At 35.8% G+C, this 15,961-nt stretch overlaps 1 protein-coding gene and 1 non-coding gene across 2 annotated transcripts in view; one reads left to right on the top strand and one right to left on the bottom strand.

Moving 5' to 3' along the window:
• eIF3i (eukaryotic translation initiation factor 3 subunit i) overlaps positions 1-15,961 on the bottom strand; it is an 82,726-nt gene that overhangs the window by 65,173 nt on the left and 1,592 nt on the right. Inside the window, exon 2 of the mRNA XM_090391249.1 lies at positions 4,086-4,266. Coding sequence (XP_090247375.1) covers positions 4,086-4,266 — 181 coding nt within the window. The remainder of the gene's footprint in view (positions 1-4,085; positions 4,267-15,961) is intronic.
• Positions 5,047-5,120, top strand: TRNAT-AGU (transfer RNA threonine (anticodon AGU)). Its single transcript has one exon. It is a non-coding gene; the product is annotated as a tRNA-Thr (tRNA).

The following is a 15,961-nucleotide window of genomic DNA, read 5'->3' as shown; positions in this document are numbered from 1 at the left end:
GGCTGGGACATCACCCAGTTAAACAAGACCCCTGTTGTTTTTGAAAGGGAAGCAGGACAAACAGCAAAAAATCAGCTACTGGAACAAATCCTGAAACAATCCTAATTCAACATCACCTGAGTTCAAGATCAATACTACCAACATAAGAAGTCTGAATGCAAAGAAATGGAATAGGGTGAGGAATTGGATAAGTACCAGATTGACATAAAATGGGTGACTGAAACAAAAAAGACAAAAACTGGTGAGATCTTTCTAAGCAATAAATACAAAATATTATATTCAGGAAATAACAATTAGGGAAAAGAAGGAGTAGCATTCAAAACTAAACACGAAAATAATCTTGAATAGCAGGCAATATCAAATAGAGTGATATAGGCAAATATCAGAATGGGGAACTGGACAAAGACTTATTTCTGCCTATAGACCCACAGAAAGTTCTAAGGTAGAAGTGGAGGAATTTTTTGAGAAAGGAGGCTTTAGAGAAAGCAACTGACACAATAAAAAGGGAAAAGTTGGTCATTGTTGGGGATCTAAATAGCAGAGTAGGAAATGATTATCAGATACAAAAATATTTTGGGAAAATTTGGAGAAAAGAGCAAAGCTAATAATAATGGCAAATACCTGTTGGATTTCTGCTCAGGACATGGACTGGTTATTACTAACATAATGTTCCAACATAAAAATGTGCGCATATTCACATGGAGAGAAGATGCAAGGAATAAGAAAAATCTCATTGACTATGTTATTGTTGATAGTGATGCTTTCTCACTGGTGCAGGATACCAGAGTGTACAGAGTATTTGAAATTGGAAGTGATCACTATTTAGTCTTGAGCAGGATAAAATGGAATTTCATACTGTAAAGAAGGACATGTAAGAAAGTTTTAAAGAGAGTAAAAGTTGGGCAGCTCTCAGATGTGAAGTGTAGACACACAAACATTATTCAAGAAAAAATGAAAGAGTTTGAGAACAGGAACCAAACCTTGGATATTCAGTGACAAGTCCTGAAGAAAACATTGATTGATTCAGCTAGAGAGGCATGTAGTGAGGTTGTCTGCAAGAATAGAAAAATCAGAACTTCATGAAGGAAGCTAAACAGGAAGTGAAGAAAAAGAACAAAGCATACTGAAAGTTCCTGGTGAAAGCTAAACACTATGTAAAATTAGCTAAACAAAAGTCATGGGAAGAATTTAGTAAGAACATAGAAAATAAATAACAGGAAGGTGGCAAAATATTCTGGAGGCTGTTGAAAAAGCTCAGAATTAGAGATGATAAAGGTGACATGAAAATGGAAGAAAAAGATATCCTTGATGTATGGAGTAATTACTTCAAAAAATTTGCTAAATGAAACAAGCAGTGGCAGCACAGTGATAAAAAACACTGAACAGCATACAATCATGAATATGTATCCATACTTGAAGTAGAAAAAGCCATCAAAAAGCCTGAAATGTGGAAAGGCAGCAGGAGTAGATATTTGACCAGAAATATTGAAGTATGGAGGTATAAAATTCTTGCAGTGACTGCACTGCATAGGTCAGAAGGCCTGGACAGAGGAATGAATTCCATATGATTTGAGTAGAGCTCTCATAGTACCCATATATATAAAAAGGGAAATACAACCGATTGTGAGAATTATAGAAGTATTTCCCTGCTGAGTGTTCCTGGTAAGATTTATGCAAGTATACTTGAAAAAACGGCTGAGCTGGCCAAATAGAGGCTGTCAGGATCAGATTTTCACTTTATGACAAATAGTTCAGAAATCATGGGAATATAACAAAGATCTGTATTTAAGTTTTGTAGACCTGCAAAAGGCATATGACAACATGCCAAGAGAAAAGCTATTCAAAACGATACAGTTATACGGTATGTGGTGCATTATATCAAGCAATACTTAGTCTTTATTTGACTTGTAAGTCAGCTGTTAGAATTGGAGTATATAAAGATGATTTAATGTTAAATCTGGTGTCAAACAAGGATGTACATTATCCCCCCCCCTCTGTCATTCATTATCTATATGGATCACATTATGAAGAAAAGCAGTATTAAACCTGATATCAAAATTGAAGATGTTAGTCTCAGCTGTTTACTTTATGCAGATGATGTTATACTTTTAAATAAGTCCAGTATAAGTCTGCAAGATTCCCTGACTAAACTGAATAACTATTGTAATAAATTTGGTATGATAATCAGTAATAACAAAACAAAGACAATGAAAATAGGCAGAAAAATTGAAAATATCAACTGTATCGTGAATCAAGAATCTATAGAACAAGTAAAACATTTTAGCTACTCAGGCACAATTTTTAGTGAAGACCTAAATTAAATATGAAAATAGACAACAGAATCAATAAAGCCAGTATGGTATGAAGTCGAAATGAATAAATTTATATGGAATAAGAGAGAAATTAGTTAAAACACTAAAATTAGCTGTATACAAGACAGTGTTCAAACCAATTTTAATTTATGGATCTGAGAGCTGGGTTAGAAATAAAACACTTGACCAAAGACTAGAAACCACAGATATGAGTCCTGAGAAAGATTAGGAGCATTAACAGATGGCATCAATGGCAGTATCATTGCCATTGATGCCACCTGTTCATGCCCCTAATCTGCAGGTAGCACTTGCAGTTGACTCCCTGTGCTTCCATCTCAGTATGGCATCATTGACTGTTTACCTCGAACGGCCCAATTTGTCAATAATTTGCCAAACAAATAGGCCTGCAACATGGAATCTTCCTATCACAATGCCTCTTTCAAAATCCATCAGTTTCCTTCTCGCAGCCACCCGGAGGGAGTTGTAGTGACTTGGGAGTATCATATTCCTTCAATTTATACTGGCTACACACACACACGTGATTCATTACATGATGCAATGCTGACTCAAACACAAAAAATCATAAGGAATCTATTGACAAAACATTTTTTTAACTGAAGGTTGTATTCTTTGCTGAAGGCAGAATTTTTAATTGTCTGACTCATGTGGACCAAACAGATACATGTTCTCCTTCAACTGACCGCCAATTCTCATTTGACAAACCCTGCACCATAAATCAAAACTTCCAGAATATCAAATTATACAATCCTACATTCAGATATACAAAAAATTATAATCCTCAAATGAAGTTTGATAACTTGTTAATATCATTCCAAGTAAAATTCAATCCCATCTTATTTCACGAAAAAGAACCTCTTTTCTTCGGTCATATTTTTGACAATGAAGTCTCTGGACAAAATAAGATTTCTTTTCATGGGATAATGGTGACCCACACACACACACACACTATTAATGTACTATAGGTTGACCAACCAACCTTGAGTGTATGAGCCCAACATAAAGACCTCCAATCTTTTTTGGCATAAATCTATTGCAAATAACTCCTCAGCATCTAAGAAATTTCTCTTTTGTTTAAGAGAGACATGCTTTACTTCTAACAGCTATTAGCTCTAAACAAATCACAAATTCAAATACCTAAAAGATCCTTGGCCTTGTATAGAAGAGAGCAATGATGACCAATCTCTCACCAATTCGCTCCACTCTTCCTTATATAGATGCTATTTCTATTTCTCACATTTTTTAAAATATTTATATGGTCAATGATAATTAGCATTGGCAGTTCGATCACTGTCCTCTAAATATGGCAAAACATGTGCAACAGGTATTCAAGCACCCATTCACAGTTCACTCTAAACTCAAAGAACAATTTTTTAGCCTTTCTTTTTTCATTCCTCCTATTGCTGTATATTAAAACAGCCCCTCCTCTTATGCACTTCTTAAAGAGTATAATCTGCAAGTCTTCATTGATGTAAACAAGTTTCTTCACTGTCCTCTACTTTAAAGATTCTCACAAACAGTCATGGCACAGATTTGAAAACACAACTTGTTGGTAGTAAAACAGATGCTATCCACCCAGTCATTGGTGTTGACATGTAAACATAAGTGACATATTATACACTGATTTTAGGCACTCTTTCTTTTGTATTTACACAAAGTCAAAAAAGGTTCATGATCCATATTTTAATAAAAAAAGTACAAATTCAGTTTGTTGAAGTATACGACACACCATTATAATGCATATAGTAAGGATACAATTTACATCCATACACCACACAGCTCCATTATGTCCATTAAGTGAACCTAAACGCTCTCCATTTATTGAATACCAGACGTTTGGCACTGGATCCTTTGAACACGAAAATAAAAGATCTCCTTCTCGGCTATATTTAATTTGAGTAATAGCCCTTTCATGTCCATGTAACATAAGTGGCCTCTGAAATATATTAAAAAAAAAAAAGTTAAAACAGCTCAAAAAAAAGTTTTAATGTGTTTTTAACATAAACTAATCTCATAATACATCATAATGGCATCTGCACATAGATGTTCTTATTTACACATGCAATATTTACTATATGTACTAAGTGATAATTCTCTTTTGCAATGACATCTGTACATACAAAAATAATAAAATCACACCACTACAAGAATACAAGGGGCTTCACAACCAATGCCACTGTCTCAGGAAGATTTTTAAAAAAATGTATTTTATATCATCTCAAACTTAACATTTATTGTGAAATTAAAACAGATTTGGTAAAATTATCAAGATAGTAGTGATAAATCTCTTAGAATCACACATACACACACACACACATGCACGCACAAAGTGCTTGAAGTGATGTAGAATGAAAAGAATGCATCCAGTTCTTGATTTTAAGGCTCACAAACACTTTGAACAATTTGACAATAACTGATAATATTACAGATGGTTCCAATTTCACACTGAATCACATAGTTATGTTTGAAAACACTACAACCACATGACAAATATGTTAGTAAAGTCTAATGGTAGAAGAGGTATGTTTCCATTAGAAGAAGAATTAAATTCCAGATATTGGTTAATTTCTTACAGTATTGGGAAGCAGGATGGAGTCCATAGATCACCTCTTGAACAGTGAAATAAGATGCTTAGGCACCTAACTGGACTTCAGAAAGGTATATGGCAACATACCATAAAGAACTCTAGGGAATGAAGATCAAACTGAGTTAACTTGGTACTGTGGCTCAATTAGTTAAAGCATCTGTTTAGTAAACAGGAAATCATGGGTTCGATTCCCATCAGTGCCTGCTGGAGTTTTCTTTTTACTTGTGATATAGATAAAAGGGTGGCTGATGGACAGATACCAAAAAGTAGTCTTGTTCTTGTGTAGAGGCTTAAGTGCTGTGAGGACATTATGTTGGAGGTTTAATGGATTTTTTACAACACTCAAAAAGAATTAAAATAGAATTTAATACTTCCTATATTTCGTCCTAGTCACTAGGACATCTACGGGGATTACAAAGACAATTAATGTAACATGCACACAAAAACCTTACAATACTAAGCCCAACCACGTGGGTGACAATAAAGTCCTATCTAGGTGGAGCGCCCTCTAAGGGCAGTTGTAGATGGCCTGGAATAATAAAAATAATAATAATAAAAACCAAAAAGTAGTATATGGAGGAGCAGAATCCAGGAGAAGGCAGGTGACTAGTGGTGTGCTGCAAGGCTCTGTGCTTGGACCACTGCTTTTTAATTTGCACATAAATGATATAGGAAATAATTTGAAGGAAGATATTCAGTTGTTTGCTGATAATGCAAAGTTAGGTAGGGTAACAGTTAATTTAAATCAAGGTGATGTAGAGCTTGCAGGATGATTTAAATAAGCTGACAGTATGGGCAAAACATAATGAATGTCAATTGAATGTGGAAAAGTGTAAATTTATATATTTTGGGATACAAAGATTACAAGTTGTATACCACAGTGATGGAACCATACTCCAGGAAATTGATGAAGCAAGGGATATGGGGGTGGTAGTAGACAGAAAGTTGAAGTTTAGAGGGCATGTTGCTAATGCAGCCAGAGTAGCTCACAGGATTACTTGGTTAATGAAAAACACTAAGGGAGTTATCATTCCTCTTTATAGTCTTGCTATGACTGCATCTGGATTACTATGCTCAGGTCTAGTCACCTTGGTTTTTGGAGATGAGGAAGTGGTGGAGAAAATCCACAAAGCAAGTGACCAAGATGGTGAGTGGTCTGTGGAATGTTCCCAATGAGGATAGATTAAGGGATTGAAGATTGCAAAAGTTGGTTAATTGGTGAAAAAAGGAGGATATGATAGAAACATTTAAGTTACTTAAAGGATTTTGCAGGAGAAATGTTTCAACACTTGGCTAGTGGGGGCAGTACAAGAGGTTATCCCTGGAATTGGGTAAGAGTGTTAGCAAGGGTGTGAGGATTAGATTCTTTGCTTGGAGTGGGAAATAAATGGAATGGGTTGCCTGAGTCAGTTGTGAGTGCTTTGTCTGTTAATGGTTTCAAGGAGAGGTACGATAGATATTGTGTTGATAGTTTGGGTCTCCCATGATGAGTCTTACGACTCCATGGTGGTGCCCATGGAATAATAATAATAATAATAATAAAACAGGCATGATAATAAGGTGGCTAATGGATAGACATCAAAGAGTTATAATATGGCAGAGCAGAATCCAAAAGAAGGCAGGTGACCTGTGGGAGTGCTGCAAAACTCTGTACTTTATAGAGAGAAGCTAGTTCATTTAAGTTTCTTCTGATGAAGGCACTTTCCATTCCCCATTCAATCATATTCTGTTTTACTGCTGCTATGAATTTCAACCATATATTCCCGTCCCAGGCAATATTATGCCAACTGGAACAGACGGTTTGGAGTTTGGTTTAAAAGAACGATGAGAAATCTGGCAGAAGTCTCCATGGTCAGAACTGATCTCTATCAATAGTGGAAAGCCAAACCCAAGAAGATAGTAAAGTTAATAAATCAATGCAGCCAAATTTTTCCATATACAAGTTCTAAAATAGTTTTTCACCATATTATTAAAATATTGCAGATCAGAGATAGCTGTAGAAAGTTTTGAAGCTTAATTACAAAAGAAATTACACTAAACAAGAAATTTTTTTTGCTTTACTCAAGTATAAATAAAGTTTGCACATAACTAGAACCTATTGTTGACTACAGTGATACACCATTTTATTACTTGTCTGTATTTGAGTTGTCAGCTGTTAGAATTGAAGGAAATACAGGTTTGATGTAACCTCAGGTGTTAGACAAAGGTGCACACACTATCCCCACTGTTATTTACTATCTATATGGATTACATTATGAAGGAAAAGTGGCATTAAGTGTGATATTAAAGCTGGAGATGTTAATCTGAGCTCTTTGCTTTATGCAGATAATATACACTTATATAAATCCAGTACATCTCATGAATTCCTTAGCTAAATCAAATAACTTTTGTAATAAACCTGGTATGAAAATCAGCAATAAAAAGACCAAAACTATGAAAATAGGCAGGAACAATGAAAACATCATCTGCATCCTGAATGGACAACCTGTACAACAACTAAAACATTTAAACTTTTTAGGCACAATTTTAATGATGACAAATAAGGAGTGGTATGACACACTGTTATCTATGTTATCTAGTTTTGACCTCCCATGATGAGAAACTCCATGGAGATCATGAAAATAATAATAACAAAATGTATACAACATGGTTGAAACTAGTTGTAACTTATGAATCAGAGAGCTGGATTAGAAATAAAACATTTAGCAAACATTGGAGGCTGCAGATATAGGAGAATACAGAGAAAAATCAGAGAGAACAGATGGCAACAATGACAGAATCATATTAAAAATGAAACTAGCACTGTTAGCATTCAGGAATGTGTAAGAATGGCTAATCTCAGATGGTATGATCGCTTAAAGAAAATGGAAGATGAAAGGTTAACAAAAACAGGTGTTTGATACCAGGATCATAAAATACCCAGAGGAATACCAAGATCTGGGTGGAATGATATAATTAAAAGTGTATTGGAAGACCAAAATATTTCTCAAAATATTGGAGTTCTGATCACTAATTTGGAGGAAATTGTTGATAGTAATGATATAAACTTATCGTATGCAGTTATGTATTATTTATTTTATTTAGCGTATGATGGACAGGTCTCAGAATAAAACATACAAATTACATAAAACAGCACGCATAAAAACAATTGTAAAAATCATATTAAAAGGGGTACAGTAGGTTGAAATGATTAAACATCAAAATTAAGAATCAGGAGTCAGAGCTTAATCCTTAAATCCTGGATCCACTCCAGGGATCAGTTTAAAAATGTCCTCTTTAGAACCTGAGAATGAGCAGATAGGGCACTCAAGCACAATGTGATTGATAGCCTGGATCCCTCTTCCACATTCACAGTTTGGAGTATTGGACCAGTTCCATTTATGCAAGAGATGTTTACATTTCCCATGTCCTGTTCTGATCTGATCTAAAGTGGTCCATCATGTCTAGGGAGACTGACGCCCTCCAGACGAGATGTCGGATTTGTGATGGGTATTTGAAGATTGGAGGTATGTTGAAACCAATACTCTCCCCATGACTCGCATAGGTCAAAGTTCTGGTCGTTTATTTGTATTGCAATCCTTCAGGCAGAGTGTCTGGATTTCAGTCTTTGTGAAGTATGGAAGGAAATGTCTTGGTGGATAGGCAAGGAACTGTTTCCAAATATTTTTGCCCATAGTTTGCTTAAGGCTTGGGTCCTGCGGAGCAAGGGAGGGGCTATATTACCGAGAGTTGGGAGCCAGTAGCAGATCTTAAAGCTCCAGAGATTATCCTCATAGTTTGATTCAGTTGGACATTGACCAAAGAAGCGTGTGCGCTGTTCAGCCACACAGGAGCACAATACTCTGCTGTGGAATAGACCAAAGACAGTGTGGTAGCATGCAGTGCATTGGCATCAGCACCCCAAGAAGCATCAGCAAGTTTATGCATTATATTACTACGAGTTTTTAATTTCCCAGCAATATTTTCTAGATGATAGTTGAATGTCAACTTCTGTCTAGGGTAACTCCTAGGTATTTTGAATGATTGTTAAATTTCACCTGTTTATTTCTGAAGTAAACTTTTGGGATATAGTTGGCATGAATATTACTTAAATGAAAGAATGCCACTTAAGTTTTGTTCAGGTTAGGTTGTAATCGCCATCTTCTAAAGTATTTATCAAGTACAGCCAGATCTTCAGTTAAGGTATTCTCAGCTTTTTGGAATGTTGAATTGCAATGGCAATATCGTCAGCATACACGAATCTCCATGAGCATCTCTGGGATATCACTAATATATAAGTTAAAGAGCAATGGGGCAAGAACTGACCCCTGAGGTAGGCCATTTTTAATCTTAAAGAATTTACTTTGGGATTCATTGAGAGATACTTGTATCCATCTGTCTGCTAGTATTTGATTAATTAGGTTGGCTGTTATGTATGTATTATCATAATATCCTATAAATCCCTTGAGTACTGGATATATCTAGAATTTGAATATCTGGAAATATGACATAAGCATACTAGTTGGTAAGAGAATCACATAAGGAAAAATAGAAATCATTCAAGGTTTATTTATTTACGCATATGGCTTTGTGAAACTGGCAAGTGAAATGTACAATCACAATCTCCAGAAACAAATGATGAAAATCTTAACATGCAAAAGTTCATTACATAAAAAGGTGCAAACTGTTTTCCAAGTCTTCCTTTTTTAAAAAAAGCAAAAGTAATTTGTTTTAATCAAGCAAGGGTAAATTATCATCCTACTGCACCAAATATGACAAGACTGCATGTTCTCTCAACACATCACAACACAAATGTAGCTGTATCCGAGGTTTTATTAGAGAGCAGTTGTGACTTGTGTGAAAATCTTGATCCATTAAAGAAAACCCATTTCGCTTTGCATCATCATCTTCTAGCATGAGGAGGAGGAGTTCTGCTGATACTTTGACAAGGACTATGATAGCGACTACGAGAATAATGTTTTCATGGTGAAACGGGACCTTGATCTTCTGTTTCCTCCATAACCATCGCCACCACCACCATACCAACTACAGGTAAATGTCCAGCCTGAAAAGCCAATCCAAGGCCTCATCCGTCACCTTGTGGATGTCCTAGAGGCCACCACCATGAAATTGGCACCTTGGGCAGTCGTACACAATATCAACAATCGTCTGAGCCAAGTGAGAACAATCACAATAAGGGTGGTCTAACAGCCCCCATTTATGTAGTAGGTAGCCACATCTGCCCTGGTTAGTTCTGATCCTGTTGATTGATGACCAAATCTTCCTAGGAAGAGCAAAACCAGGCTGCAAAGCAGAGGGATCTTCTACCAGGAAGCCGTTTGTTGGGAGATTGTTAGACCAGTATTCTCTCCACATGTCAGGTGTTGATGACAGGGCAGCTGAAGAGAGTTCGTCCATGGACCAGAGAGGCTTTCTAGATTTTAGGTAAAGATTAGGTGGATTTATGAGAGTCTGGTGCAGGGGCAGGAGTGGGTTGCTCATTGCTTTATTAAATTCTTTAATCGAGGCTTGTCTTCTCCGTATGTTTGGTGGAGCAATGTTAGATAGGACAGGTAGCCAGGAGAGAGGGGGGGGGGGTGCTTCTCATTGTCCCACTAATTGTGCACATAGTAGAGTTTAGCTGGGTGTCTATAATGTTAGTGTGTGTGCACTTCTTTCCCAGACAGGGGCACAATATTCTGCTGCAGAGAATGCGAGGGCTAGTGCAGATGACCTTAGGACTTCTGTACCACTACTCCAGGTTGTTCCAGCAAGCCTTAAAATGATATTGATTATTCATGGTACAAAATAAGGACAAGGGATCACTTTGAAAGTTGAGCAAAAAATGTAACAAGGCTATCTATCTATATTGGTGGCTTCAAATTGATTAGAATTGTTCCCATTCTTATACGTGTTATGTCAGCTGCATTTCTGGAAATTCTATACAGATCTTTCTTCCATATTTGCTATTATACCTACCTCAGGCATGATATTAGGAGTTACAGCAAAACAAGCCTTTTGACAAAACATCCCATTTGCAAGATGGAATTATGTGAAAATAGATTGACATATTGTTCATTTTCTCATTCAATAATCTAAATTGCTTTTTCAAGTTCTATAAGTTTCTATTTGCAATTTTAATCAATTTCAAGCGACCAACAAGAAATATCACCTAAGCTCTCAACACTATAATAATTATGATATTTTGGTAGTGAAGGCCAAATCAATATAAGTTTGGATTCTAATTTAATAATCATCAAAGTAAGATAACCTACTAAAAGATAGAGATAGCATCTATAACTGTCAGAAAGAGGACCCTAATTGGAATACATAAAACAAGCTCATTCAAGGTCACAATATATTTCATGCACAAACTTTGTTTGCTTATGCTCGAGTAAAGGATTAAAACAAGAATATAATCTCTTTCAAACTATTATCTAGAGTTTCCTGTTATGACCAACTGTAGATGTAAGACATTCTCCAACATATTACCTTACTATATACTTAACCAACTGTAATGCTTTGTGTAAGTAAAATAGCCTCTTGTATCAAAAATATAAAAGATTTGGCACTGGCAAGGTAAAAGGTCATCAATTTAGATCTTACAGCTATATTAATTAATGAGAACTGATATAACAAGTATCCAAGTATTCAGTAATGTAAGCATGAAAAAAAAAAAAAAAAAAAATTCATCACCAGAGAACCCATTTTCACCAGACACCATCAATCTTTTCAGATACCATTTAGATAATACTTTTTTTTTTTTTAATTTGATGACAAATGCTATAAGCAAAAAGATCTTGCCTTGGGTTCATCCATTTTATCATGCCTGGCTAATATGTATGCAGAATCCTTGGAAAGTATACCCATTGAAATATACCACACTAAGCCAAATACATACCACATTAAGGCTACATTATGTCAATGATATTTTCCTCACCTGGCTGGACTTCAAAGAAAATCTTAATGACTTCACTTTCCTGAGCAGCTGAACTATGTGGATGAAATATATCAACCACTATATGCTTCATAACTATATTATTTCAAATGATATCAATGCCTCAACAGAGCAATTGGAAGAACAACAGCACGTTGTGCCCTTCGAGTGGAAAAGGCCTGAGCCTGAATTGGATTCTCGTTGTGACAAGAGGAATCTTTATATGGGCTTTTTCAATTGAAGGTGAGTTAGCCGATCTTATAAAGAGCTAGCACAGTTTTTTCTCCCAGAAATTCAGGTTTTTCATCATGCATACAGACAAATTGGTCTTGAGAACACATGCAATTTACAGAGAAAAAAATACTAGTAGTGGTGGTGAGCAGTCGATGATGATGGTAGTGGCAGTTCGGTATGGCTGATAATCATGGTGGAGGCAGAGTTGTAGAAGAAAGTGCCCTCCCTTGATGAGTCTTTGGACTTCTTGGAAGTGTCATTAATAATAATAATAATTTCAATAGACACCCCATATCTATTTGACTGATATACATTAGTCAAATCCAAACCTTAACACTATTTCTGAAGATTACAACTGCAAATTCAGATGAATCAGTTTATGGCAATTGTATAGCTGGCAATTTTGAGTAGAAAGAGGGTACACATTCAAATTTTCAAAAAGCGTGCAAAGAGGTCATGCAGTAGTATTCAATAGGATAAAAGGCTGAGCTAAACAAATTGTGTTTAAAGGAAGCTCTTTTCGTAAAGCATGGAGAAGAATTATTGGATAGCATGGAGCATTAAGACAAATTTTTGGTTATAACAGCAAAGCGTAATCAACCCACCATGGCAGGTCAGCTCCATTCAAACACAGGTATGTAGACATCTTGACAAATTGTGGCAAGACATTTGCAACAAGTAGGCCTATACATCCATAGGCCTGTAGTCTGCATCCCTTTATCCACAGCTCATCCCAGAGCATGTTTTCAGTGGTGTTCTATCCATAATAACTGGACAAAACACCAATAGGCTAATGTGAGCATTGTTTTAGTCTTTCCCCTGATTCTAGATGACACTTTATCTGATGTGAAAGTGGTACTGCTTACTATTGCAAAACTGTTCTTGAAAGGGATAGATACAGTGCTGAGGTTGCAGTGTGAAGAGATAATATGCTTAATGAAAGCAATGAGTTACAAGTGCTGGGGAAAAATAGGGACCATGACTGGTGAACGATATCACAACAAAGTTCATCAATGTCGTGTTCGATTGTTGTGGCGCTGTAGGCAAAGAATTCATTTTTATGGATAACAATGCCATAAAACATTGTACACAAGCAGTGGAGATACTTCTGGACACCAAGGACATTAATCGAATCGAGTGGCCAGCATGCTCCCCAGATCTCAAACCCACAGAACATGTTTAAGACTCAATAGGGCAATGCATTGCTAATCGAAATTCCTCTCAATAAAACAAATGAAACCTTGTCCTTACTCTGAAGGAGGAGTGGGCAAGTTTGCCCCAAGAACTGGTGTTAAGCATGGTATGACGTTGCAAGAGCTACATCACGATTCGGGGGTGGATATATTCCACATTGAAATGTCTCTCTCTCTGTGCACAGTTTTCTGTAAGCACTGTACATTAATTCCAGGAGCAAATATTCCAAGTGATAGGTGTGCGGTGCTCATCCACCAAATAGCAATATCACCGATATTATATTTTTGCATTAATTCCTGTTAAAGACTCCCTTAATTGTTTCCAGACTTTGCGTGATTCTTAAAAGTACATACAATAGACTAATGCTTCAAAGAGGTAGTTTTTGACGTGTAAATATTGCATCACATTTGAATTAATAGCCCGTGTGTGCATTCAAAATACATAACCTTTGTGCCCTTTGAAAAGATGTACAGATGGCGCAGCAAGTCAAATTCTTAGCATTCTAGTAGTTTTAAACCACTCAGAAGGTGAGTCTGGGTAAGCTCTGAGACAATAGCACCTAGAGGCTGATTGGTCATTGTATCAACCAATCCAACTTTAACGTTCACATTTGTAAATGAGTTTTTTTTTTTTCTGAGTTTCATCTGTTTTGCATGCATGAAGTGTTAACTGACATGGTCGGAAAGTTTTTATATATAATATAGACAAGTTTTTAATATATAATTTTAGATAAATTTATAACTTTTTTTTCCCATATTTACAATGGGAAACAGTATTGTAGTAGAAGAAGGTAAGCCTCATCCTCCTCTTCCAAATTTTACTTTGAGTAATTCAAATATACCAACCAAATATAGCATTCTCCTTCATTATTGTTTTCTCATATACAGTACCTTAAAACAAACACACTGTCCTCCACTCTGCACAGATGTTACAATTAATTGATAAATTAAAGTATTCAAATTTATCCTACAATTAATTGTGCTGGGCCAATTAAGATGAGCACTGATGTGCTATACATTCTTAAAACTTTCATACATTGATAAAAATGCAATTATAAGGTCAAACTAGCATGAATTTTGTAGCACAGGTTGTATAAGCCACAACGGCATACCTAACCAAAATGGGCACGCGACGCCACTGGTTAATTCCTTAACCATGTCCTTAGGAAATTTGTAACTTTTGCTAAAAACATATTGCAATTTACCGTAATTTATCCAAAATTTATAACACATTTTTGGTGTAATATAATTTATTAGTATGCTGGCAATAAATATATGTCCACATTTGACTGTAGCCATGGAAATTTTTTCATATACAGGTAAAAATGTATTTCATCCTTGCCTTTGGGACACCAGTGTAAGAATGCTATGCAGTAGGATTGCTAAACCCTACTATTTAATTTCCAGTAGAAACTGAAGAAAACAAGACGATTTCACTCCTTGAAGTACTGGTTTCAGTCAAAGCAAAAAAAAAAAGATGAACATTCTCAGTATAGAAGAAAAGATTCAATACTCGTCCATATCTACATTCTACTTTTTCCCATCACCTGATCCAGAAGTGAAGTATGACAGAATATGTATACCACATTTAGTGATAACAAAGAGGAATAAGATATATATATATATATATATATATATATATATATATATATATATATATATAATACCTAAGAGAGATGTTCTTGTAAAAACTGGCTACATAACTGTGAACATCTTACAATAAATACCCATTGACTATGCAAATATACAAGGGTGCAGTCATTTTACTGTATATCAAAAATACCAGAGATAAAGAGATAAAATAGTGGAACAGTTGAAACTGTATGACCTCACAGTTTTCACACCTATGAAAAAATCTACAATGCTATGTTTTCACCTAAGCAACTTTATTTGCCTCTCAAGAAGCTGCATGTATATAAAATTTTATGCATGTGTATGGAATGTGTTATATTGCCTCATATTAAAAGCTTAATGGACTGAAACAGCACTGAGAATGGAATGAAATATTATTCAAATTCTTCCAATATAAGACATTGTCAAGGAGTACAATACGAGACTTGTAACAGACACACAAGAGTAAGTAAAACATGTGGGCAAAAGAGAGTCCTAACTAGGTGGGGATGTCCTCTCTGGGTACCTGTTGGCAGCCTAGTCTTTCATCCAAGTGTTTATTTATAATAAATTTAGTTTAATCCTTTATCCAAGTGTAAGCAAACAAAGTTTGCACTTGAAATATCTTCAGGTGCAAACTGCATATTTTCAATCCTGAAGATACTTCAGGTGCAAACTTTGTTTGCTTACACTTGGCAACTAATATAGGTAAAGATGACTTCCACTTTGGTATCACCACGTCTGGGTCTGGTTCCCACTCACGAGACTTCAATAAAGGTCAAAACCAGTCTTGGTAGTGGCCCTTCCCTTAATGCATAGCATTATACATGTCCACAAGGAGATGTGCTTTGCATTATGGGGGATACTAAGACAAGGAGTGATGAGAACTTGGTCCACCTTTACCACGAGTTGCCTCAGTCCTGAAGATATTTCAGGTGCAAACATTGTTTGCATACACTTGGATAAAGGATTAAACTAAATTTATTATAGTTTAACCAAGTGGAAAAAAAAATTCCAAGTGTTTACTTAGTTTCGTGCTGCCTTTGTGTGTCTGTTACAAGTCTCATATTGTACTCATTGATGATGTCTT

This window comes from Typopeltis vanoorti, chromosome 4 (assembly GCF_054136105.1).
Source record: "Typopeltis vanoorti isolate ZY-2024b chromosome 4, IOZ_Tvanoo_1.0, whole genome shotgun sequence".
Taxonomy (NCBI): domain Eukaryota; kingdom Metazoa; phylum Arthropoda; class Arachnida; order Uropygi; family Thelyphonidae; genus Typopeltis; species Typopeltis vanoorti.
This window is presented reverse-complemented; position numbering and strand designations above follow the sequence as displayed.